Consider the following 24,732-nt stretch of genomic DNA (forward strand, 5'->3'; position numbering starts at 1 on the left):
TCCCTACTTTGTAGCTTACAAACTTTTAAACTTTATATAATTATTTCACCTATTTTAAGAGATAAGTATAGATGTAGATATATAATAGATACAGGTACATGGGTGGCTCAGTAGGTTAAGTGTCTACCTTAGGCACAGGTCATGATCCCAGCGTCCTGGGACTGAGTCCTTCATAGGGCTCCTCCCTCTCCCTGATTCTCCCTCTCCTTCTGTCCCTCCCCCTGCCTCTGTTCTCTTCTCTCTCTCTCTCTCAAATAAAATCTTAAAAAATACAGATACGAATACAGATATAATATAGATATTTTAAACAGGTCTGTGTTATCAGAAATATAATTTATGTGAAAGTACCTGGCACAGAGCCTGATATACAGTGTAGACCAAAAAATATTTTAATGTTTCCTTTGATCTCAATGCCCTGCCTCACTTCCTTCCATCCTATAAACAAAGTCCAGTAGCTTTCCAAGACACATGACCTAAATTTGATTCTGTCTTCAAAATTTTCAAGTTTAAAGGTCTTCTACTTGGCATTTACTTGACTATTTCATTCCATGTATACTACTATATCTAAATATCAGAGTTGCCAAATACTATTCATTTGAACAGTGGGTTATGTACCCATGATTCATAATCATACATACACACTTTTTAATTACATAATTCTGTAAATCAAACCACCACATAAACCTCATCAATTATGACAAAAACAAACAAACAAGCAAGCATTCCCCTAATTAGAGATAAAAGGTTCCTAATGACCTCTTTCTACATTTCAGTCTCATCCTTTGCCCATCCCTGACATTTATTCTTTAATCACACTATACTTTCCATTATAATTTCCAGCTCCTTTAAGTCTGTGGTAGACTCTTCTATTTGAGACACCCTCCTCACCATTCTGCATTTGAATAATTCTTATTTATCTTCATGACTCATTTCAGAAAACATCTCTCCTCAAAAATCTTTCCAACTTTGAAGCTGGGCTAAATGCTCCTTTTTTTTTTTTCATCCCAGAGTACCGTCTGCATACCATTTATCATAAAATACTGAGAGTAACTATTTTTACATCTGCCTTCTTCACTAGATTCTTTGACATGTGCCTGATTCTACTCCTGGAACAGAGGTAGCTACTCAATAAATGTGTATTAAATGAAATAAATTTTGTTTTGTATATTCAGTATTCTGAAATGGAATACTAAAGACAAAGCACCTTCTAGAAATTAACATAATAGTTTTTAAAAGAGCATTAAAAGTAATTATCTGAAAAAGATCTTGATTATAAAAATATAGTAATATTTCTCGAGTACTTACCATGAGCCAAAAGTCATGCTAAGTGCTTTATATACATTTTCCTATGTAATCATCCAAACAATCCCAGAAGCAGGGGTGTATTTTCTCTCATTTGAAAGATGAAGATACTAAGACACAGAGAAGTTAAATTTTCCAAGATCACACAGCTAGTAACTCCCAAACCTAGTCCCTAAGGTTCCTATTTTAGTTATTATATCCTGGAACAGACCATTCTCCATATGTTACCTGGTCTGTTATCCATTCTTAATTGGAAATGGTTTCAGAAAACTCTAAGACAACTAAACTTTATAGGAATTTTTTAAAAACCATTTCTAGGGACGTCTGGGTGGCTCAGTGGTTGAGCATCTGTCTTCAGCTCAGGGCGCGATCTGGGGTCCAGGGATTGAGTCCCACAATGGGGTCTCTGCAGGGAGCTGCTTCTCCCTCTATGTCTCTGCCTCTCGCTCTGTGTATCTCATGCTTAAATGAAATTTTTAAAAAATCATTTCTACAGACATGAAAAGACAATAGCATTTTATTCCAACTTTGTTCTCTCTTTATTGAAATCCATGTTTGTTCACCATCAGGAGCCCCTGTGTTGATCTTCTGCATTGAAATTGTGGAAATACAGTTGACCCTTGAAGAATGTGGGAGTTAGGAGACTGACCTCTACTACAATCAGAAATCTGCTTATAACTTTTGACTCCCTGCAAATTTAACCTGTAATAGTTTCTTCCAATGCCTGGATGCTTATAATTACTCTGAGTCCTAAATTCATTTTCTGTTAAATAACTGGAAAAAAATGATTTTAAGAATCCTTCTTGTAAACAATTTCAAGTCTTATATATATTAGAAACAGAGCAAACATCAAAATGTATTTAATATTACAATACCCAAAGTAATCTGCAACCTCACTAGAATGTGAATTTATTTGCTTATTAATAAAAATTACCCAGAGGTTCTCCATATATCATGTGGCATCATTACTGATGTTCTTTCCTGGATGGCAAATATGTTAAAGTCCTGTAGTCCTGACTTTTTATGTAGATTGAAATAGTCTAATTGTGAAGCCAGGCTCAAATATTTTTAGCCTTGGTCTTTGTGTATCAGGCTGTTTGATTCCACTGCTGGGCAATGTCTGTTAGGCGCTGGACAATATGAGTGGCAGGATGCATAAATAATTGCAATGGACTGAATCTCATTGAAGTTTATGCTTGCATGATTTCCATAAATTTTAATGTGAGACAAGTTTGAGCCAAGGCTTTAAATTTAGGCCCCCAATCACTGCATATATTATACTGCCTGTGTAATATCGATTAAGGAATCTAAAAATAACTAAATGCGAATCACAATATAAAATTCAAAATCAACAAATCTTTCAAAATTTCACTAAGAAAAAAAAGTAATCATTTTAGTTTGTTCTATAGCATATGGCTTATTTTTCCTTGTAATATTAAATATTTCAAAATGCTAACAATTAATGACACTTTTTAGGGAGATTTGAGGACAATGTGAAAGAAATGATATTATCACGTCTTTAATTAGAAAAGCTTAAACATGGACTGTCACCCTTGTTCAAAAACTATTTGCAGTCACCGCATCATTATGTTCAATCAATGAAATTTTTTCAGTTCAATATTTTGCCAACTGATGAAAAGTTAACGGAAAAACATACCGAATTCAGGGAATTAGACTGTTTATATCCTCCACATCATTATTATCAATAACTTTCCAAATCCTCAGTATCCAGGGGTATTTACTGTGCGTTGAGTGGTGAATTCAACCTAGTAAAAATAGTCTGTATAAACTCCCCCTTGTTAACATGAGAGTAACTGCAATCCAAGGTCGGTTCTTTTCTTTCATTCTCTTCTTTCCTTTTCTCTCTCCAGCCATGGAAAGAGAGCTCAGTTATTTCTGCATGGATGCAAGGTGAATGAGGCTGTTGCTTCTCCTTGCAGTGCTATTTATTACAGGTCACTGACACAATACAGCTATATTTTAAATGAAAAAAGTTATATAGCATTATCTCACTTACTCGGGTATTTGAAAGGAATGTGCAGGGTGTTATTTATTTATACAGAAATCTGCTAACCAAGAGGCATCATCTTGCTTTGAAGGGCCTCCTGCTGGCAAACTGAACAACCCTGTTATTATAAGAATTAAAACATTGCACAATGTATGAAAGAAAACATAACACAATCCTACAGTGCAGAGCTGTTTCGATTTTCGACCTGTGAAAATACATTAATACATTATTCCAATAAGGAAAAACTTAGGAAAGAAAACTTAAAAGTGTATCACTAACTGAGAATATCTATGCAGTTTTCATTGTTCTCTGCTACATTATACATAACATGTATAATCATAATGATATAGAGATATATATACACATGCACAATTTGTTTAATAGTTTTGGGGGACAATATCACTGACCAATTTTGCCCATAAATCAGTCTAATGTGATAATAGATTAATTGATAAGCAATTGATTTTCTAGATAAGCACATCTCAGTTTATAGTTTTCAAGGAATAAAAAGAGTCCGTGCCTGGAAAAATAATTTGAGAAAATGTAATTCTCATCATTGCCTCTGATCTCAACCAGAGATATGGCATCAAATAGGTCTTCCTTCTACTCAAGAATTAATGTTATTTCTCAATTACAAATTATTTAATTTCATCTCAGAATTTCCTAAGACCCACCTAAAAATCTCAGAAAATAACTGGACATTTAATAGTGTCAGGGCTATTAAATATACTTCAACGTTTGCATACTTGTAAAAACTATACAGCATATCATAATGTGCTAAGAGAATTGCAGTGATGCATGAAACCACTATGAATCAAAATATTTGTATAAAAATAAACCATTTCTGGCACTATAAGCCCCTGCTAGGTATAATTTTGATCCTTGTTGTGAAGGACAACTTTGGCAATCCACTTAGACTTAATTTCTAAATATGCTAGAGAATAAAGAGCTAAAACTGTTCATTAACCTTGTTCATAAAAAAAAAATAATAAAAAAAATAAACTTGCTCATAGGAATAGGAGGGAGAACTGGTAAAGGGAATAATGACTGTTCTGACGTAATAATATGTTAGCCCAGACTCTAACTCCACATCAAACTCCTGCTGGAGAAGCAGTGATCAAGGGAGAGCGTGGGGGATAAATGTGAAGTCTTAGGACGTGAATAGTTGCATGTCAGGCAATAATCCTAGAGAAGATATCTTTCACAAGTTCTGGGACTATTCCAAACGGGGATCACAGTCAAAGGGACAGCTGCTTATAACCTCCTCTGAAAATAGTTATTTGGGACCTACCACTGCTGTCATTCTTCATGTGTGTTCCCAGAATCATATGCACTGGTGTTCCTAATCAAGACTTCCAGTAGAGAAGAATGGAAAACCTATGAAGTGTAAACTGCTTTTCTAAAGTTTATTTCTCCAAGTGTTTGCTACTATTCTTCTTAGCAATATACTGTATTATAGATCATTCATCCCTAATTTTTTTAAAAAGGACAATAAATTCTACTTAATTGGAATAATTTAAAATATTATTAGAAATGTGAGAAATATTATTTATTCTATGAGTTACAAGGAGTCTGATGAAACATAAATATGTCAAACTGTAATCATAGAATACATACAACTTTCTCTCTTTTTGGAAAGAATTACAAATCACCGTGTTCTTTTTTAGGAACATATTGATGGTGATAGTGACCTTGATGATATTAAAGAATCTGCCTGAAATGATAAAGGGTAAATGAAATGGCTATTTGAAATTGGCCTCACTAACATCCAAGGAAAATAATTAATTTAAAAAATCAATAATTTTATTGATTTATATTCATTTCAGGCAGATATTTCTATAGACAGTCCACTTTAGTATCTTTGTGAAAACTAAATAAGGGTACAAAATAATTTGAAATAAAATAAAATTAAACATCAAAGTTAAAAATCCAAAGTGCTACACATAGATTAAGACCACATATCAAATCATAAGTGACACAATTAACACTTTTGTAAATACCCCTAAATGTACAAGTCAGTAAGAAGAATATTCGATGTTTAGTATTAAGGGCTGGGACTGGGTATTAGCTCACAGGGAACCCTAACAAATCCCATAGTACTTTAAAATTATATGATGTTTTAAATAAGAAAATCAAAATTTGTAACAAAACTAAAAACTCTTTCTAATGGAAAAGGCACTCTCTAGACTGGTTCTTAAGTAGGATATTGACTGGCAGTGAAAGATTAAGACTGCTTTGTAAGAACAGAATGAGTTGGTTCCTGATTCATGGATCCAATTAGAACCACTCAGGGGTGGCGGACAATAGGATCTAAAAGGAAAGCCAGCATGGAGTGAGATAAAGGGAGACTGGCTGAATGTTATGTGGTGGTCATTTCATTTCTAGCAGCCTAATTTACCCTGTTCAATATCCCTGCTTCTCTCATAAACTCAGCACATCATCTTTTTTAGAAACTCAAGCCTTGATTATTAATTACTCTTATTTCTATTACCTCATGACCCTGTTGGTAGAATAGAACTAATCCAAATTATACCACCAAATACTTGGTTAAGGGTTACCATAGTAACTACCATTGTCATTTACAAAATGCATTCATCTGCTCATAGTATCTTTGCTTAAAATATATCAGGATATCTTCATTGGGTAAGTACCTTTTTAAATTATTTGTATTTGAATATGCAGATAACACATCTGTCCTCTAAATTTGTGACCAATCATAGGTTAAAGAGAATGTCATATTAATGATAAATAACAAAATCAATGGAGGAAAATTAGTGATATTGGCTTGAGTTATGGTTTCATATTCCAGGTTACTGGTTTGCATTTAAGTAAAAAGTATAGTTTAGCTATAGGAGATCTTGGTCATAGCAAAAGTCAACACCTGTACCTAATAAGCAACTGCTATATTAAAAGGTCTTTATTTCAAGGGTATAACTCATAATTGGTTTGTCCCAGAAACTATGATAGAAAACTAATCATACATTCTTACTACCCATATTATTCTGAAGTAACACCTGTCAGCTGAATAAGATAACATGTAATGGAGCTTTGTAAGCTAAATTTCAACCTACCCCTTACGCTAAAGGTGACAGCCTAAATACAAATATCTTTTTTGTGTGTGTGTCAAAATGGGCAATTCATAGCATCCCTGAAAATTTCCAAATGGGTAAATAGAAAAGATAACTATTTTCCTGATTGAGCTCAATGGTTGTGGGAAGTTTGCAGTTATTTCAAGAAAGCAAGCAGTCAACTTTAGAAGAGCAAAAACTGCCCTTCCCATTGTAATAGTTTTTCTCAGTATGTAAGGTTTTGAGGTGTTCCAGTGTTAATCAGTGAGTGAGCACTATTAGCATAGCCCTGTGAATTAAACACTTTATGATGACATGCATAGCCCTTACCTGATTCTATAATTATCTAAATAAATGTGTCCAAACTATGATAGAGGGAAAACATTTAATAATCACAACTTAAAGACTTTCTTCTCTGTGGCAAAATCTGTTCAGTATTTGTATACAGATCTTGAAGATTTTGCTCTAGCCTGCAGAAATTTTTTTCTCCAAAAATGCATTCAGTCATACATTATACTAGTTGTGGCCTATCTTGAAAAGTTTAAATTCCTATAAAATATAACATAAAAAGTTATCTCATGAATTTGATTAAAAACCATTTTCTCTTGAAAGCACTTTAAAAAACAATAAGGATGAAAGGACAGAGGATTTGAGTTTGCCAGGTAAACATAAATCTTTGAAACAAAACTGTCTCTGTAAGCTCTTTTTTTTTAATACCAAAACTATAAAAACAGAATATGAAGGAAAAATGATTTGAGAAAACTGTCCCTCAGAGAGCACCAAATTCTTTCCCAAATAGTCTATTTATAGTGCTCATGCCTGTCCATATACACACACACACACACACACACACACACACAAATGATTCTGTGAGCCAAAATTGCATACCTGTTTATAAACATAGGGCACAGAACTTAAATAATGAGAAAGTCTCAGAAAATCCATGGTATTCCCATGTTTAACATTTTGTAACTTTAAATTTGTGATTTTTTTTTTTTGCTTTAACTGCCTTAGGTATCATACTATTAATACCAGAATAGTATACAAAATATAGTTACCATTTATTGAGCATTTACTGTATGGCTAATACTGCTTTAAATGTACTGTCTCATTTAATCCTCACAACAATGAGGTTGATACTAGTATTATAGTTTCATATGAGAAAACCAAAGTAATTAACCCATCTTTACATGGTTAGGATTCAAGCCTGGGCTATTTAATTCTTAAGTTCCTCTATTAAACCTCTGTAATATTTTACTTAATATTATCATTTTTAAAAATAGGCTAAACTGGTCACCCTAGTTTAAATACTATAAGTGTACTTATATAATTATGTGACAATATTAGAAATTTTAACGTGAATTATAATTAGAAATTATAGTCTGACAATAGAAAAGTAGCATATTGTATTAAAATATCTGATCTTGTTTCTAAGTATGAAATATTCACAAATACACCTGGTTATTAATAACTATTATGGACACTAAATAAAATTGTAGACGGCCTGAAATAGTTAACAAACTAATCCATACGGTCAAGATCCTTAGAAGTTTTATTTTCATATATAAAATACTGGTATTCGGACCATGTGAATATAATAGGAGCTTAGGCATCACAGATCCATCACCTACACAGGTATGTGCCACTTGGCAAACTACTTCATCTCTCTAATCTTTTGTTTCCTTGCCTGTAAAATGAGGACAGTAGTGTCCATGTTGTACACATTAGGTGAGGTATTGTAGGAGATGTGCTTAGCATACTTCCTGTCATATAGGCCTTTAACAAAGGTTAGATATTATGATTCCTTGGCTTCTCACAAATGAAGAGTTAATTGTGTGTATGTGTGTTTTTTAATGTATACCAATTAAGAAAAGCATACTAAACTGTGAAAAGAAAAAAGTAAAATATTGGACAGCTTGAGTTGGAGACACTATGATATATCCAAGTGAAGATACTCAGCAAACAATAATGATAGGAAGGCCTGGAGCTGTGAGAGAGACATAAGAGCTCAAAATAATCTACACAGTGGTGAGACAGAGGAAGCAATCAAGTAACCAAGACAAAAAAGGTAATTAAGAGGACCATGACTGGATAGAAGTTTAAGAAAAACTTATTTTTGTTGAGCGTATTGTCTGCACTCATCGTCTCAAGATAGGTAACCAAAATCTTAAGTGTTCTCCATAATATTCAAGTGTATTATTTAGAATACCACCTCTGCTGAGAAGTGGGTTTATGATTTTGGCCAATTATGTAATGAATCTTAGTTTCCTTATCTACAAAATAGAGTGTATATCACCTACCATGCAAGTTTTGGAGAACACTGAAGATAGTGCCTTAAGAGTACCAGCAGTCGGTGCTTGGTGCAGAGAGGGCGTTATAATTGATACAGACTGCCGATAGTGAAGAGAGGTGGTAAATCAAAACAACATAAGGCAGAAGGTGGTATATGATAGTAGTACAGTTTTCCTACCAGGAAAGCTTAAAAGAATGTTAAAAGAATGGCACAAAAGAAAAAAGTGAAAATTGCATTTAGCTTTTGTCTTACAGTATGGATCTAAAAGAGGTAGTAAAAGAGATTGAAATGTCAAAGGCCTTGAAGTAAAACATTTCCTAAGCTAATAAAGATCTACTTTATTTGTAACTAAGTGAGGCACGCACATGAAACTTCATCTTTTTGCCACCTTTTGATTTTCAATCCCTTTAGGAAAGTGCTTATCTTTTGCTGCTATTTCTCAACACTACATCTTCCACTCACAACTGGAGGTACAGATTTCTCACTCCCTGCACTGCCTATGCCCCCACCTGCTTATGCATTTCTCCCTCTGGTCTAGTTAGACACAGTCTTGTAAATACCTGCTGGCATAAAACCAGGAGTACAAGGAAATATATATAATTGTAAGTGTGTATACTTTTATTCTACATTGTGCAATTTTAAAATAGAGAATTATCTGTGATAGTACATTGGTTAGAAGTGTGAGTACCTAATACAGAGACTGTTGAGAAAAAATAAAAGCAAAATATCTTATATGTAAGAAAATCTATCTTTAAAAGGTCCTTCACAAATCCACCCTTCTATGAACGGTAGGTAGGATGGTAAAAAAAGCATTTCAGTGGGATTCCCAGCCAAAGAAACATGAAATTTGGGCTTCATTGGTTCTATTTTTCAGAGACCCAGAAAGGATATCTGGGCATAGTGTACTTTCCTACCTTATAGGTGGAAAGGGCCCTCAGAAGTCACTGAACCGAAGCCTCACCCCCCAACATCACTGACCAGTTGTTCCTCAGCTGCCTCATTCATTCCTTATCATAGAAGGTTTAATCAGAGCTCACCACCCCTCACATGAAGGAACTCACTACCTCCCAGGACAGACCATTCCAACACTGGGAAGCTCTAACTGTGAGAAACTCCTTGATGGTGTTCAATCGAAATTTGATGCCTTACAATTTCAAACAGCTGTTAATGTTTCTGTTCTCCAAGGCTACACAGAACAGTGCTAATCCCCGTACTATGTAACAGCCCTCTAACTTTTGAAGATGGTTATCATGCCCTCTTCCCAAGCCTCCTCTTTTCCATACTTGGCATCTCCTTCTTTCTTTAATCACTCTTCAAGGGGAATGGTACTCCACTATTCTGTTCTAATACAGTTTTCTTTGCAAAAAATAAATAAATCACATGTCCAAATCTAAGTTACCAGGAGTATTGTAATTAAGTTGATATTCACAGTTTCTTTCATGATATTACATTTTAATTGTGTTAATATAAAATTTTAAATTGGGTGTTTTCTTCTCCTTATCCACCAGAAATGAAGAAAGTATGTTATGGTGCCACCAAGGGATAGTCCCATGTCTTAAGTGACTTAATACACACATGGGACAGATGACACCTTGCCAGATAACTATTCATTCTGATTAATAATATAAGCATGTAGTATGGATATTATCACATAAATTATGGCAATCACAACTTTGAATTGCTGTGATTCTTCAGCAGCCCAATTTATAGACACATATGACACAATCTCATCCACATCCATTCTCAGGAAAAAAAAATCATAGTACCCACTTTATTTGAATCCTTTGGCCTTCCCTTGTGAGCTTTTGTCCTAGGTGAATTCAATATTTGGACAAATGACATCTTGTCTATCATTTGTAAGCCTCTTCTTTTCAAACTTTGAGTCAAATAAGAAAAGTACCCACGCTATTATATACTTAACTTGGAAACATGCCTTCTTTCAACTGGCTAATACTTAATTCTGGGAAAGTTAGTATGATACTATTCATATACCATTATTCTAAAAACTTATGGCAAAACTTTTGTAATGTGCAAGGGTAACATTTAAAGTATTTAGTGACTATAATGGCAAAAAGGAACATCAGAATAGATCAGAGCATATGCCTGAAGAGAGATGTGCAGGCCCATTATTGTGCTACATATTTATTCTTTGGTTGATCTGGGAAGTCTAAGAAAGGGGTGCCAGAGGGATTGGGGGTTGGACCTAGGAAAGCCAATCAAGTAAGAATGAATTTCAATATTTTAACAATCAGTAAAATTGTAAGGAATATAGCATTTGAATAATAGTCCTAGTAACGATAAATACTTTTCTGTTCATACTCTTAAAGGATACAAGGAGTTGTAGGATTTTTAAAATGCCGAACAAAAGCCTCCACATTCTAGGCTGAAATTAAGAAAAAACTTTAAAGTTATTTTTCATATATGTGAGTAGGAAGCACTGAAAATCATTTGATCTTGACTTGGTATGAAATCAAAGATGTCTTTAGTTTAAAACCTTCATGTGCTATATCAGCACATATACAATTACTACAGACTTTAATCAAGAGAGAAGCTGTCTGAAAAAAATTAACCTTGAAATAACCACTGGAAATATGATGAGATGAACAATTCATGAATATGACAATTATTCTCTATAGTGAGCTTGATTATGGAGAATGTTGTCTTGAACCATGACAAAGCTCTAGCAGATATATAAATAACATTATAACCTTCAGATATCTTATAATTCACTGTGCTACAAAAGACTTTCAGAAATGTTTGAGATAGCCCCAATTATGGATATCATTGTACAAACTCCTGGCTTTTCCCAGAATCATGTTTCCATCAAGTGTAACACATTTTGTGACATTTTTTCATACAAATTAGCCAATAAACTTCACTGAAATTAATTTTCTTCTGCATAATGGTACTTTTTTTTTTATAAAGAACAAAGTTTGGGTTTCTTGTTTTGTTTTATAACCACTTCCTGATAATTACAGTGGATCCTATCCTGTTGGCTTATATAGCAGATGAATGACTAGATCCAGAATATGAGTCTCACCACATGCCAGATTCAAATCACAAAATTACCATAAAATAACAGGACTTCTTACTCACATGTGGTCAAAATCCTTGAATACCCAAAACTCTCTATATATGCCCTTGAAACAAAGATATTTTGGATGTCTTGACATATTTTATTCTTTGGAGACCTGGAACAATTGAAATGTTTTTGTTTTTCCTTTTTTTTTTTTTTTTCATTTATAAATCTACCTTCACAGTGCTCCTTCTGCCAGTGAGAAATATGGTACTTACAGAAATTTATTTTTATAGAGCCTATAAATATTGAGTGAAAGCTGTTAAAACTGTGGGAGACAAACTTCAACTGCACCTTTCAAAGAGTGACTGAATCAGTTTGTAGGAGTGAAATAGCATGTATCAGATCTAAATTTGCTAAACAAAATTAGCTGCATGCCATTGTTTGTCTTATCTCTTTCTCTGGCTCATGGTGTGCTAATTCTGGCCACAAGCTATATAGTAAGCACAGAAATAACGAATGCCCCTTTCACCAACAGTTGCATAAAATGTTTTGTCTAGTTCAATTTATCTTAGAGCTTTTTATACTTTCAAATTTCATCCCGTACTTAAAAAAGGGTGGGGGGGTCCACTAAAGAATGATACCGGAATACCAATCACTTCAGTTTCCGTTAATTCTATGTACACTCTTGGAGGTTTTGATGTATCACCAGGGATAATGGGCTGCTAAATTTGAAGTTTAAGCAACTGGGAAATATTATTAACCGTTCAATTGATATTTTTACATAGTAAGAGTGTAACTTGAAACACAAATCCTGTTTTTGTTACTTAAGTGTGTTAATAGTCAAAATATTACCATATATACTGATTTTAAGTTAGATGCACTGTTTTATTCATAGTTAGTAATAATGGCTACTATAGTTAAAATGGCCACTTTTAACTTAGCCAGAGGGTAAAAGTCAAATACAGATTGTTACCCATGCTAAATAACAATGAAAAATTCAATGAGCTATAGATTTCAAGGGATAGGGCCTTAGTAATACAACTTTTACATAACAAAACTTCAAGATTCCTTTAGATCACACATTATAAGCTATATAACTGTCTAAGAGACAGTATTACATGACCCATATGATATCAAGAAAATATATCCCTGAATTTGGCATGGTCATATTTAAAGAAAAATATTCTAAAAATTGTCTCTATGTAGTACATATGTTCACCAAAAGACATACTGAAGTGCTTTATTTTTTTTTTTTTAACTGAAGTGCTTTAAAGTGTGAGCTTACTCCATAGTTTTTCTTTTCTTGAAGCAATGTGTTTTTCTACATGAATAGTGGACACCAATTACATGTAGTAGAAAAACATTAAAATTACACAATGACACTCAAAAGTTCTCCATAAAAGAAGAATGATGTTATTTCTTAAAATAGGTAATTTTTAAACATAGGTGAGATTTACCTTAAAGTCCTTTTTTTTTTTTTTAAAGGCTTCAGCTTCAAAGCCTCTGTCTTACATTGATGCATTCTAAGGTTCCGTTTTTAATTCATATTTCTATTTCTGAAATGTTTTTAAAGAAGTTCCCAAAATTGTGTAAGTGCAGGACCAAAATTTCGGATATACCTCTGCTTTGGACCTTTTTTCAAGATGACAAAGCGTACATGATTGTTTTCTTTAATATACCAAATAAAAAGAACTATGATGAATACAATGGAGGAGGAAAAATACAATATAACCTAAAGGAAGACTCCTTATATGATAGATTTATTGGACAGGTTTCTTCACATGGCTACAGAGAAAGCAAAAAGAACTGCTGACCTGAAGACAGAAGGATCTGGTGTGCTAAGCATCCCTTTCTCACACAGTGGGGTAAGTACACTGGAAGAGTCATGCTTTTGAGAGGCATCCCTATCTTCTGTCACTTAAGCAGAAGAGCGAGACAGCTGGTTATCAGGACAGGGCAGACAAGTAACTGTAAGGGGACTAAGGCACTAGTCAAGCTTTACCCTTACATACTACTTCTTTATGTCTCTATTTCCTCATCTACAAAGTAGGAAAAATGACCCCTGATTCAAACTCTCTTCTCATGAATTCTTAGAGGAAGAACAATCAAGAAAGTTGTAAAATAAGTCAGACACAAGTGCTAATGTCTTCATGTCCAATTCTCTCATTAATAGATTACTCTGAAGACTGTTAGATAATTTTAATAGTTATATTAACTCCTTCAAGCCATTATAAACTAAGGTACAATTAAGGCACTGCAGTGACCTAGAAAGGCTGACTTTCTTAGAACCTGGTAATTGAAGAAAAAATGTCTAGAAGAACATCTTTCATTCATAGAATCTGACTCTATAAATACTATCATCATTTCACCCATTTTCAGAACACAGAATGGATCATATATCTAAAAGAGCAGCTAAGAGAATCCTAGTCACCTCTCAGTTTAGTTGTGCTGAAGTGCTTTCTTTCTAGGACACTTTTTAAATGGTAGGCATATATCTAGCCTAAGATACTAAGACGTCTCAGTTATAACAAAGTTGTATTATCACATATATCTAGGAGTAGAAAATATCACATCTGCTCTGGAACCCTTTTTTCATGAAATACTTATTAGCATCTCTCTGGAAGCAAATGCGTTGGTTTCATCTATCCCTCTTTAAAAGAATGGAGAAAAACATCACCTTGAACATCTTATAGGTCCTCCTGTTCCTAACATTATCCTGAAATACACTGATGAATCAGTACATGCTTATTGCTTAAAAACTTATTAAAATTTTAAATGGGAGATAAGAAATAGCAATGTAATGACACATAAAAAAAGAGTGGGCAACTAAAACAGTTACATTTAAGAATGGTATTCACATATATTTAACTCACCAAAAATAAAACCAACAGAAATACTTTGTACCATATTATGAACAGACTCTAGAAATGGGAATGGGGACAAATGATATATTCTTGGAAACAATCCATTGAAAGAAATATCCTAGGAAGCTCAAGAAAGCAACTAAAGAAATTCCCAGGGTAAACATGCCTAATATCTATTATTAAGAATTCTATAATTATGTTTTTAGAACAGCTTACTTTGCGCACTATATGGTTTAATTACAAATAATAGCCATCCATGAATGAGCTTAAAATTGTTTCAGCAAATATATGCTATTTTTTCACTTAAAAAATATTTTTAAAGAGCTTACTATATATGTGGCACTGCATTAGTCTCAGCAGGGGCTTAAAAACTCCTGCTCTTAAAAGTTAAAACTATTCTACGGTTTAAGATTAAAGGCCAGATAAGAGGTATAGATAAAGATTATAGGCTAATCGGTGGGGAAAAAAAAAAGTAATGAAGAGGTATGAGTTAATGTAAAATTGAAAAGATTCAATGGTTTGAACAAGCAGAGGCACCAAGTGAGCCATGAATTCCAGGGAAAGGGGTAAGCAAATGCGGAGACAACAAGCAAGGCATAGTTATGAAATACTGACTAGGTTGGTGTGGTTCTTAGAGTACATCTTAAGAAAACTCTTAAGAATGGATTTTGTAAAATCTGAACTATTTTAATAGGATTTGAACTTTATAATGGGAACCCACTGAAGGTTTCAAAATGGAAAGTAAGAATAATAAAAGTATTATATTAGAATGAGCATCTGGCAATAAGAAGGAAGTCTTGGAGGCAGAGGGCATCTACAAGGGGACCAGTACAGTGGATCTTGCAATAGCCCTGCTCTGAGGTTTTTAAACACTAGATGAAGTTAATAAAAATCTTAGGGAGTAAACTTTGACAAGCTACATAGTTGAATTCCCTTTTAAAAACACAAAAGCATGTTTAACTGCTTTAGCTCTAGACAAAATGAGAGGACGAAAGGAACTCCTGAAAATGAAGTGTGTGACTAAAAGAAATACTGTTCTGTTTTATTTTTATTTGGTTTTCATAGGTCCCTATAGAAAGAAACTCATAGTCTCATATTCTCTAAGCCTATAGGGAAGAATAGAAAATAATGACAAAGACAGATTTTAGTAAAAGGAGAGCTCACCCAAAGCAAAATAGTCACTACCATCCATGACCTGTTTCAGGCATTCCCCTGCTAGTGATGGCAATCCATTCTGAAATTGAGAATTGTATTTATTACTCAAGCTATAACCACACTAGATTTAGTCACAGAACCTGGACTGTGGAAAAAAAAAATTTTTTTGGCAGTCCTAACCAGCCTAGCCATGAGATATCCTTAGTAGACCATAGATGACCAGCAGATGCCTCTATTTAAAGCAGGTTTACAATTCCCACTTGTATCCTTACGGTTTAAAATCTGAATGTCCACCTATACCAGATGTATATGGGATAAGTCATCAGTAAAGGACAGAAGAGTAGTAAAAGTGTAGGTGAAACTGATTATTTACAAATCTGATCATTCTGGGAAGCAAGCATAATGCTTATTGCACCATTGTCTCTTCTTTAAACAACCTTAGACTATGTCTCAAATGAAATACCTATAAACATTCCTACAGCCTTGATACCTATTCCTTTAACTTCCTAGATTCAGAAACTAAGTCTTGCATATTCTTACTGGTGTTTAGCATGCTTCACTAACCCCTACAATATTGGAAATAACGTGATTAGCAGTAATGACCCCAAGCTATTTCTCATGGGAGAAGTTTAATGATGTTGCACAGGAAGTTTCATGGTGTGTCTATGTTAATGTTTTACAGGGGAGAAAGGGGGGGTCCATTTTCATCTCAAATTCCTAACAGGAAGTGACTCTTCCTGCCAAGACAAGTTTCTAACCTCCCTTCTGTCACTAAGGCCCATAAGAATGCTGATCAAATCCCAGAAAGCTCTGTTGCTGAACACAAGACAATCAGAAAGAGTTAAGGGTAAATCAACAACACTGTGAAGTAATAAGGCACACAGGCAGCATCTTACAGAAGGCAACTAGAGGGAGGCAAATGTGCCACAGAAACACATTTATAAAGTCTTTGTGCTTAAAGCTTAGCTTATGTACTTATTCAAAGACTATAACTGTGATCTTAGTAGAGATCTGAAGAAAGGTGGCCCAGCATAGGCAGTGGAAAAGATAAAGAACCTTGGGTCAAGGATGGGGCTGGGAGAATCTGAAGTATTCCCATGGATTTGCTGGTTAAGGGTCCCCACCAACTAACTGGTAATGAATAACTCATTGTTTATTCCTGGTAAGCCATTTTTATTTAAGCTTGTATATTACTTAAAACAGAATAAAGATATAACCATTCCCTACTTATTGGTCATCTTCATAAAGTCCCAGGTAAAAGAAAATCTTGAAGGTGCTTATTGTACACAGATAGTAATATGGACTGCTCTTATCTGACGTTCAGGGTCAATATCATATATAATAAGCGCAATCAATGATTACTTCTGGAATATAAATTAAGCATGATGATGATGATCCCACGGTCTTCCCCTTGAATAGAACTTCACAGTATGATAGGCCTATCGTTCCAATCCATTTGTTCTCTTTCCAACTTTGCAATTCACTTTTAAAGCAATACAGCCCTGTACTTGTTTCTTTTTTTTTTTTTTAAGTGTCTGCAACTTTTTAAGTACTTCTGTGTGCATTAAGGAAAATGATATTGGTGTCACAAGCTGCCAACTAATTTATATCATCTCACTTCTCCGTGCTTCCAGTTTCCTCACTTAAGAAATGATAGGATTGCACTAGATCAGTAGCTTCTAACTAGTGCTAGATTTCTGTGAAGGAAGCACAGGAGAGTGGAGGCAAGAGTGAAAGGAAAGTGGAGGAGCACAAAGCTGGCATCTAGCTGCAGCTTTAACAGAAGCAGCTCTCCTCTCGCCTTTTGAGATGCCAGGGTTACACACATGACTTCATTTGAGAAGAGATTCACAAACAAAATCAATTAAAAACCAAAGGATTCCTCTAAAAGATCTAAACATTGTTTTCCTGTTTAACTGAATCAGTTTTAAAATTCAAGATGTTAGTCATTTAGAGATACAGAAAATTGAGACACAGAGCAGGAAGTCTAACTCAAGATCACATAGAAAATGACTGTATGCCCAGAATCCAATTCTTCTAACTTTTATTCTGGTGCTTTATTCTGTAGCATCACACAACAGCAGGGCTGCTGCACTGCTACCCACAGCTCAGGTGTGCACCATTCCCATTAAATTCTATGTGGCTGCTGCCCCCTGGATTTGTGCAAAGCAACGGGCCTGCAGAGCAATCACTTAAAATGAAAACTACTGGAAAACAATTACTATATGTTCAAAAAACACTTTATAATTAGGCCTCATATATTTCACCTGTGTCATAAAAGTGCAACCGTTCCCTTCCCCCTTGAAAAATTAATACAAATAGGAACCACTAAGTTTAAGTGTCAAATATGAAAACAAGAGATTGGCTTTAAAGCTTTGATTAAGGATTTGGAAAATAAATCAATTTATGTAATAAATATGTCAGAATTATCAACAATTCAGAAAGAGAGAAAAAGCCACACACAAATGAAATCTAAAAAGTCCACAGGGCAATTCAGAAAAGTAGTATTTTGGGAAAATAGCCTTCAAGTACAAACACTTTGGTTTAATAACCAAAAGGTGTTCTTCCATAGAGACAGTCTGCTGAAAGTTTAACATTATGGTTACTTATGTACATATGTGTACACATTTTTAAATTTATCAATTAACTTGTTACTGGAATGTATCTCACTCAATATTACAGAAGACTTTAAAGCCATTTTTTTTTTTCAGAAAAATGCTAGACAATGGAGAAATAGAGTATATTACATGCATTTTCCCCTCAGGCACAGAAGCCAAGTCACAAAGACATGGAGTAAGTTGCTCAAGGTATTAACAGGAGACTAGAGGAATTTGTCCCCACAATGTAGAAATCCTGATTTAAAACACTTAGCTGTGTCTTATGTCACACTTAACCACAAAATAGGCAGTTGTGTCTCCTTCAAATTAGGTAGCACAGCTCCAGGTTCAAGAAATATTGATTTAGGACCTTTTCATTAAAAAATAATAATAAAGAAAATTAAGGAATTGTCAGTATAAACTGTAAACTTCAGTCAACAACTGTGTTAGAAAGCATGAAAAGTAAGGCTTTACTCTAACTGCCCAATATTTAAAATAATTCATAAAATGAGTTTTAGATATAAGATGCAATTTTGTTCCATATGGTCAAATGTAACATAGTAGAACATTCCTAAAATGATATAACCTGAAGAAAAGTTTATAATATAATTAGATTCTGCCCTGAAAACACACTCAGATCATTGTAAAAGATAACAGTGGAATATGCTTGACAATTTCTGTAGAACAGCTGTAGGCTTGAACATGTATAAGCTAATTTTAACGTAAACATTAACATCTTTATAAAGCAGTATCTCTCAAAAGGGTGAAATCAAACAGTGCCAACATGGTTGCAGGTAACAGAACATCTTTTTTGATCATTTGCTTCATTTATGTTTTGAGCACTTGCAAATTACAAAAAGATATCCAACAGCAGCAGAACGCTGTAAAATAAAGCAAAAACTTGTTGCTATTTTTAATATGTTAAATTTTCTTAATAACTGGCCTGAAATAATCTAAACATAGCACCACTCTAAAGCATTGTAATGTTGAAGGCACTCCAATTCATTGTCTAAAATGTGCACCTTGCATAGTCATTAATCTAAGGTAGCTCTAATCACAAGGCTTCAGAGAATGTTTAGAGCACAATTCCTTACATCCCTGGTAATTTTTTAAATGGGAGTAGTCTACCTTCCAGCCTTGGTCAAGAGGGGAACGAGGGAAAGACATAGGGAAAAAGGGACTTCTCTGTGGAAAGATCTGGCCTTGGAGTCAGGGTTTCTGAGATGTGCTAGTGATCTTGGATCGATGCCTTTTTATTTTCTTTCAGGAATAAATCTGCGCAATGGAATGGCTTGCAATTGTCCGGCCAACCAGCCATATCAGATTTATCAGAAAGAAAGAATGAAAACTGGCTCAGAGGACTCCTGCAGTGGCTGAGTGGCAGATTGCTGGGAAAGGCACACACCAAAAAGAATACACTTAGTAGTGGAGGGGGAAAAAATATATATATATATACATATATATATTCACATGTGTAAACAATAATAATCAATTGTAAAGGAAGAATCTATAGTAATGGAAAGGGTGAATGCCTAAGACAGATGATAAATAGTACTTCTATTTAAGAACTAAAAGCATGAAAGCTCATGAATGCTAAATATTTGAATCTACTTTAAGAAGGAAATATGATTTTTCCCTCAAGTGAATGCAAACTCTAAAAATCAGCCAATGCAAACTTACTGTGTTCAGGTTAGTGTAAAAAAATACATAAATCTTCCATGAAGTGCATGCCCTGGTAAATATTCTAATGTAATTTCTTAATTAAGACACATTTCCAGTGACTAAATGAAAAAATATATAAAGGATTAAGTATTGATTTTCAAAAAACTTTGACTTTATATGCATGAATGATTAAAATAAAAGCAGTTTAGTTTAAGAGGGAAAAATCAGAAGATGAGGAATTTTTACACAACCAACCATTCAATTTTATCGTAACAGTCCATACTACAGTATTTTCAAGTTATTTACAGTTACAATGAGTATAAACTTGTTTAGAAGCATTCTGAAGAAAAAAATGCCTTCCCCTAAAAAGATCCCTTTGACATATATAAGAATTTCAAAAAAAAACAAAAACAAAAACAAAAAACGTGTATCCTGTGGGTGTGCTTACAGTAAACACATGTAGGAAAGATTTTTTTTTAGTGTATTGAACATCTTTTTATCTACCTAAGTTTTATTAACTTTTTCCTTCTCAAATGTACAAAACAAAACCCCAACCCTAAGTTTGAAGATACATCTTAATATGTAGGAAAAAACGTATGTTATTCTATAGCATGAAAAGCAGAATTAAGTTACTTGCAAATAAGAAATGGAAACTGAACTTGTTCATCCCATATCTATTGAGGTATGTAAGAGCATCACTTCAATATTATATATTGTAATTAAATACAAAGGTGATACTATTTTTAAATCATGCCAGGAAAACAGAAATTTTGAAATTATCCCTTTTGGTAGAAAAGGCTTTATAACAGTCCTATAAAGGGCCTTTGGCTATATACTATATATATACATATATATATAGTATTTCTGGATAAAATGAATTACTGGAAATGAGACAAAGTCCTGAGACATATTTAAAAATTGTTTTCTCTAAAGCTGATTTTTTTCCCAAGCAAGAGAAGAAAAAATAAAAACAGGTCCTTTCCCATTATAATTATTTTAATAAATATCTTAGATCTATACAACAGAATCCTCCCTCCACCCATATCTTTATTCTGTTCACATAGAGCAGTAAATAAGGTGCATTCCTTCTGCTTAAGAAATTAGCATTTCAAAAATATGCCACTTTCCCCTGAACTCCAAGCGTGTCTAATAATGCGAGAAGCAGATTGTCTTCCCTCGTTTCCTTAATTTGTTTCATCTAAAAGCAATTCACTCAACATCTTGTCGCCCTCTGGCAGCTTAGTTTACTTATCCGCACTTAATTTCTCATTTGGACCAAAACAAACTCCTCCAAACTGCTACTGACTGCTAACCGCGAGAGGGGAGACACGCAGTATGTATTTACTTGGGAACAGACAGCCCCACAGACACAGACACAGACACAGACACACACAGCCTCACTCACACTCCACACAGTAACTTGGTTTCGTGAAAGCACTGTATTAAAACCAGCTGAACTTTCCCTGCCAGGTGCAGCAGGGGTGGTGGGGGCGGGGGGGGGGTGAGGAGGGGAATAGGGTGAAGAAAGAAGTCCCCAGGGGCATTTACAGTTCCCAGTGGATCACCTTAGCATGCGTGTTGCAATTGTACCAGGGATGCACCGAGAGCTTTTCTTTGTGCGGCCCTTTCATCTGGATCACTCTGTGTTTCGAACAAGTGAGGCTCGCCTTTGTGCCCCTAGAATTTCAAGTGCAGAGTCACACACAGAACAACAATGGCACGCTAATCCCCGCGCTCTACAGGGGCTCACTTGTGGGTCTGACCATTCGCGGGGGGAAGCGAGAAGAGACCAGCGAGGGCGCGAGGCGGTGTCGCCGGAGACGAGGAAGGGGACAGCTGCAGAACTAATTTGGACTGCATTCTTTGCAGAAATTCTGAAAAGGGCTTTTCGGCATAGCTCACCCCTGAGCCACACAGTTAATACCGAGTTGCTGCGCCCTCGGAGCCGGGTCCCCCAGCGGCCGAGGCTGCACCGACAGCCCCCAGTGGGCTGCCTCGGACTCGGAGAAATCCCTCTCGCCTAAGTCTGCGTGTCGGTCGCACACGCTTTTGAATGGGTCAATGTGCATAATCGACCCATTGAGGGAAAATACGAAGGGACTCGGAGTGCGGAGGGAGGAGGTAAAAGGCGCGTATCTAAGAGGCCGCCTGGAACCCGCGGCCGGGGCTGGTGCGGTTCCGGCGGCGGCTGAGCGCGCGACCCGGTGCGCATGAAGGATTCCCGAGGATCGGGAGGGTGCAAACGGCGAGCACCAACGGCGCACGCTGGTGCCACTCGAAGGTCATTCTGAAAGGCTCGGCGCCTGCGACTTGTTATTTACTAGGCTAGGAGGGAAGGCGGCAGCGGCGGGGGCGGAGCGCGGAAGGCGGCGCGCGGCTCCCGGTGAGGTCAGGGGGACGCCCTCCGGGGGCCCGACGCGGCCCGAGCCCCGCTCCCGGGCGCTCCCGGGGGGCTTCACCCTCCCAGCTGCCTCCCACGCTCCCGCCACCAGCCCGGGGTGGCTCCGGAGATCCCCCCCGCTCTGCAAAAGGCCCCCTTTGGCGGCATCAGACCCACCGGCCTCCGTCCTTTCCCGCCCCGCTTTCATCCCCAGGAAACTCAAGTGTCAAAAACTTTGAGCAGCCTCGCCCTGCAGGTGCCGTGCGTGGCCCTGGCCGCCGCGGACGCCAGCCCACCCCGGGCCTCGGGGGCGGTCGGCCTGGGCCCGTCCAGGTGCCCGGGCTCGCGCCTTCTCGCAGGCGGTGGCGGTGGCGGAGGCGGTGGCGGCGCCGTCGCTCCCGCCTCGGGGTGGACCGGGTCGCGCCCCGGGTCGGCTCGGCAGCCGCGCCGGGCAGTAAACAGCGAAGTTGGAGGGACTCGGGCCAATAGAAGTTGAACTACAGGAAGAACTCTTCCCGGAGCCAAGCCGGGCGACCGACGGCAGGGCCGGGCTCCCGCTCAGGGTGTCAAACCCCTTCCCTGCCCCCCCCCTTTTCTTTAGAGAGAGCCCGCGGGCCAGCGAGCTCCGTCGAGTCGGCGGCGCGCAGGCCGGCGGCCGCCCCAGCGGGGAGGGACCCGCGGCCGCACAGGTGCGCCGCCCGCCGGCTCGGGGACAGCCCCTGCGGAGCCCCGCGCGCCGGTGCCAGGCGTTCGCTCTCGGGGCGCCCGCACGGCGGGACCGTCCAACTCGGGAGCCTCGGGAGCCGCGTGTCCCGCGGCCCGCACAACCGGCAGGACCCGCAAAAAAAAAAGAGATCCCGCTTTTAGGCTCCCCCGAAAACGCGGGAGAAGAAGAAAGAAAGAAAGAAAGAAGGGGGTCGGGGAGAAAGGAAGGGGGGAAAAGGGAGGGGGGACAGGGTCGCAGAGTGACATTTCACGGTAAGTGAAACGCAGGTACACGAAAAAGGCTAAGTTTGGGGACGGACAGACGGAGGGAGGAAGGGAAGCCAAGCCCGAGGAGGAGGAGGCCGGAGGGGCGCGGGGGGCGCGGGGGGCGCGGAGCCCCGGACACCCACCTGACTGGGAGGCGTTGGGCTGGACGGTCCCCGCTGCCAGCAGAAGGCTCACCCAGACCCACGGTCCTGCCGCCAGCTTCATTTTCTGCAAGTCTCAGATCCCGAGCTGACAATTACATGTCCAAATGGCATCTCCCCTGTCGGGCACGCGGAGGAGGGCCCCGAGTCCGGCGCGCCCGGGGCGCGGTGCACCGGCTCCCAGCTGGAGCCGCCGAGGGCGAGTGCGAGTCCGAGTCCGAGTCCGAGTCGGCGGGGCCGGGGTGCGGGGTGCGGGGGCGCGGGGGGCCGGGGCCGGGGCCGGGGCCCGAGGAGGGGCGTGCGCGCCGGTGTGCGCGGGGCCGTGCGCCCGAGGGTGTGCGCGTGCCGCTCGGGGCCGGACTGGGCAGCGCTTCCCCCGTGCGAGCCTCCGCGTCCTCGCTCCCTCCTCACTTTCTCGCACTGGTTGGTCAACAATAAAAAGCAAGGGGGGAAAAGGCTTTCCAAAAAAAGTTGATTGCAAAGAGGCGGTAGGTTTCCGGCCTCTCCCCGCAGCCGGGCTATGTTGGGCTCCCTTTTCAGTTTCCTTGCACCTCCAGTCCCAACTGGGAGGGGATGGGAGGACGAGGGCGGGGGGGGGGGGGGCGAGGGGAGGGCGCTTCTCGCTTCTCCCCCGATCCTGTCCTTCTTTTTCCCGTCAGCTTTCCTCACACTTGTCCGGCGGCTGCGGTAATTAAAGCTCCGAGCGTCATTTCCAACGCTCCGCGGTCTCCAGCTGCAGCCCCACCGAGAAATTAATAAGACTCCGGGAGGGGGGAAAAAAAAAAAAAAAAAGGTGGAGGGGGGGCGGATAAAACAAGCCTCCACGCAACCGGGCTGGCTCGGCTCAGCCGCGAGCCCCGCCCCCGCTCTGACCCAACTGGCCCCGCCTTTTTCCCCGCCCCCCACCCCCCAGAGGGGAATCTTATTGGCTCGTACTCTCCCCAAAATCCTCAGTCTCAGGAGTTGGGAAAACACCTGTCTGGGAGCGGGCGCGTGCTGCGGGGGGCGGGGGAGCTGGATTTAAAGGGCTCGCCCGACCCAGCCGACCGACGCCGAGGCCCTAGACAGCGGCTTGCGAGCGCGGAGACCCCCGCAGGGTTGCTCACAGATTTTTTTTTTTTTTTCTTTTCCTTAAACCAGAAAGTCCCCGTTTTCTCTACTGCCCCACACACAGTGCTCATCCACAGACTGGAGCTGGAAATAGAAGAAAAGAAAACGTTGCTTCGGGCATAAAGCCTTCACCCTTCTCCA

The 24,732-nt window shown here is 38.3% G+C and overlaps 1 protein-coding gene across 6 annotated transcripts in view; it reads right to left on the bottom strand.

Moving 5' to 3' along the window:
• ERBB4 (erb-b2 receptor tyrosine kinase 4) overlaps window positions 1-23,705 on the bottom strand; it is a 1,110,465-nt gene extending 1,086,760 nt beyond the window's left edge. For all 6 annotated transcript variants that reach the window (XM_025441721.3, XM_025441718.3, XM_025441722.3 and 3 more), the window contains exon 1: window positions 23,464-23,705. In XM_025441721.3, coding sequence (XP_025297506.1) covers window positions 23,464-23,545 — 82 coding nt within the window. In that variant the 5' untranslated portion in view covers window positions 23,546-23,705. The remainder of the gene's footprint in view (window positions 1-23,463) is intronic.
• Between the last annotated feature and the right edge of the window lie 1,027 nt (window positions 23,706-24,732).

This window comes from Canis lupus, chromosome 37, assembly GCF_003254725.2.
Source record: "Canis lupus dingo isolate Sandy chromosome 37, ASM325472v2, whole genome shotgun sequence".
Lineage (NCBI taxonomy): Eukaryota > Metazoa > Chordata > Mammalia > Carnivora > Canidae > Canis > Canis lupus.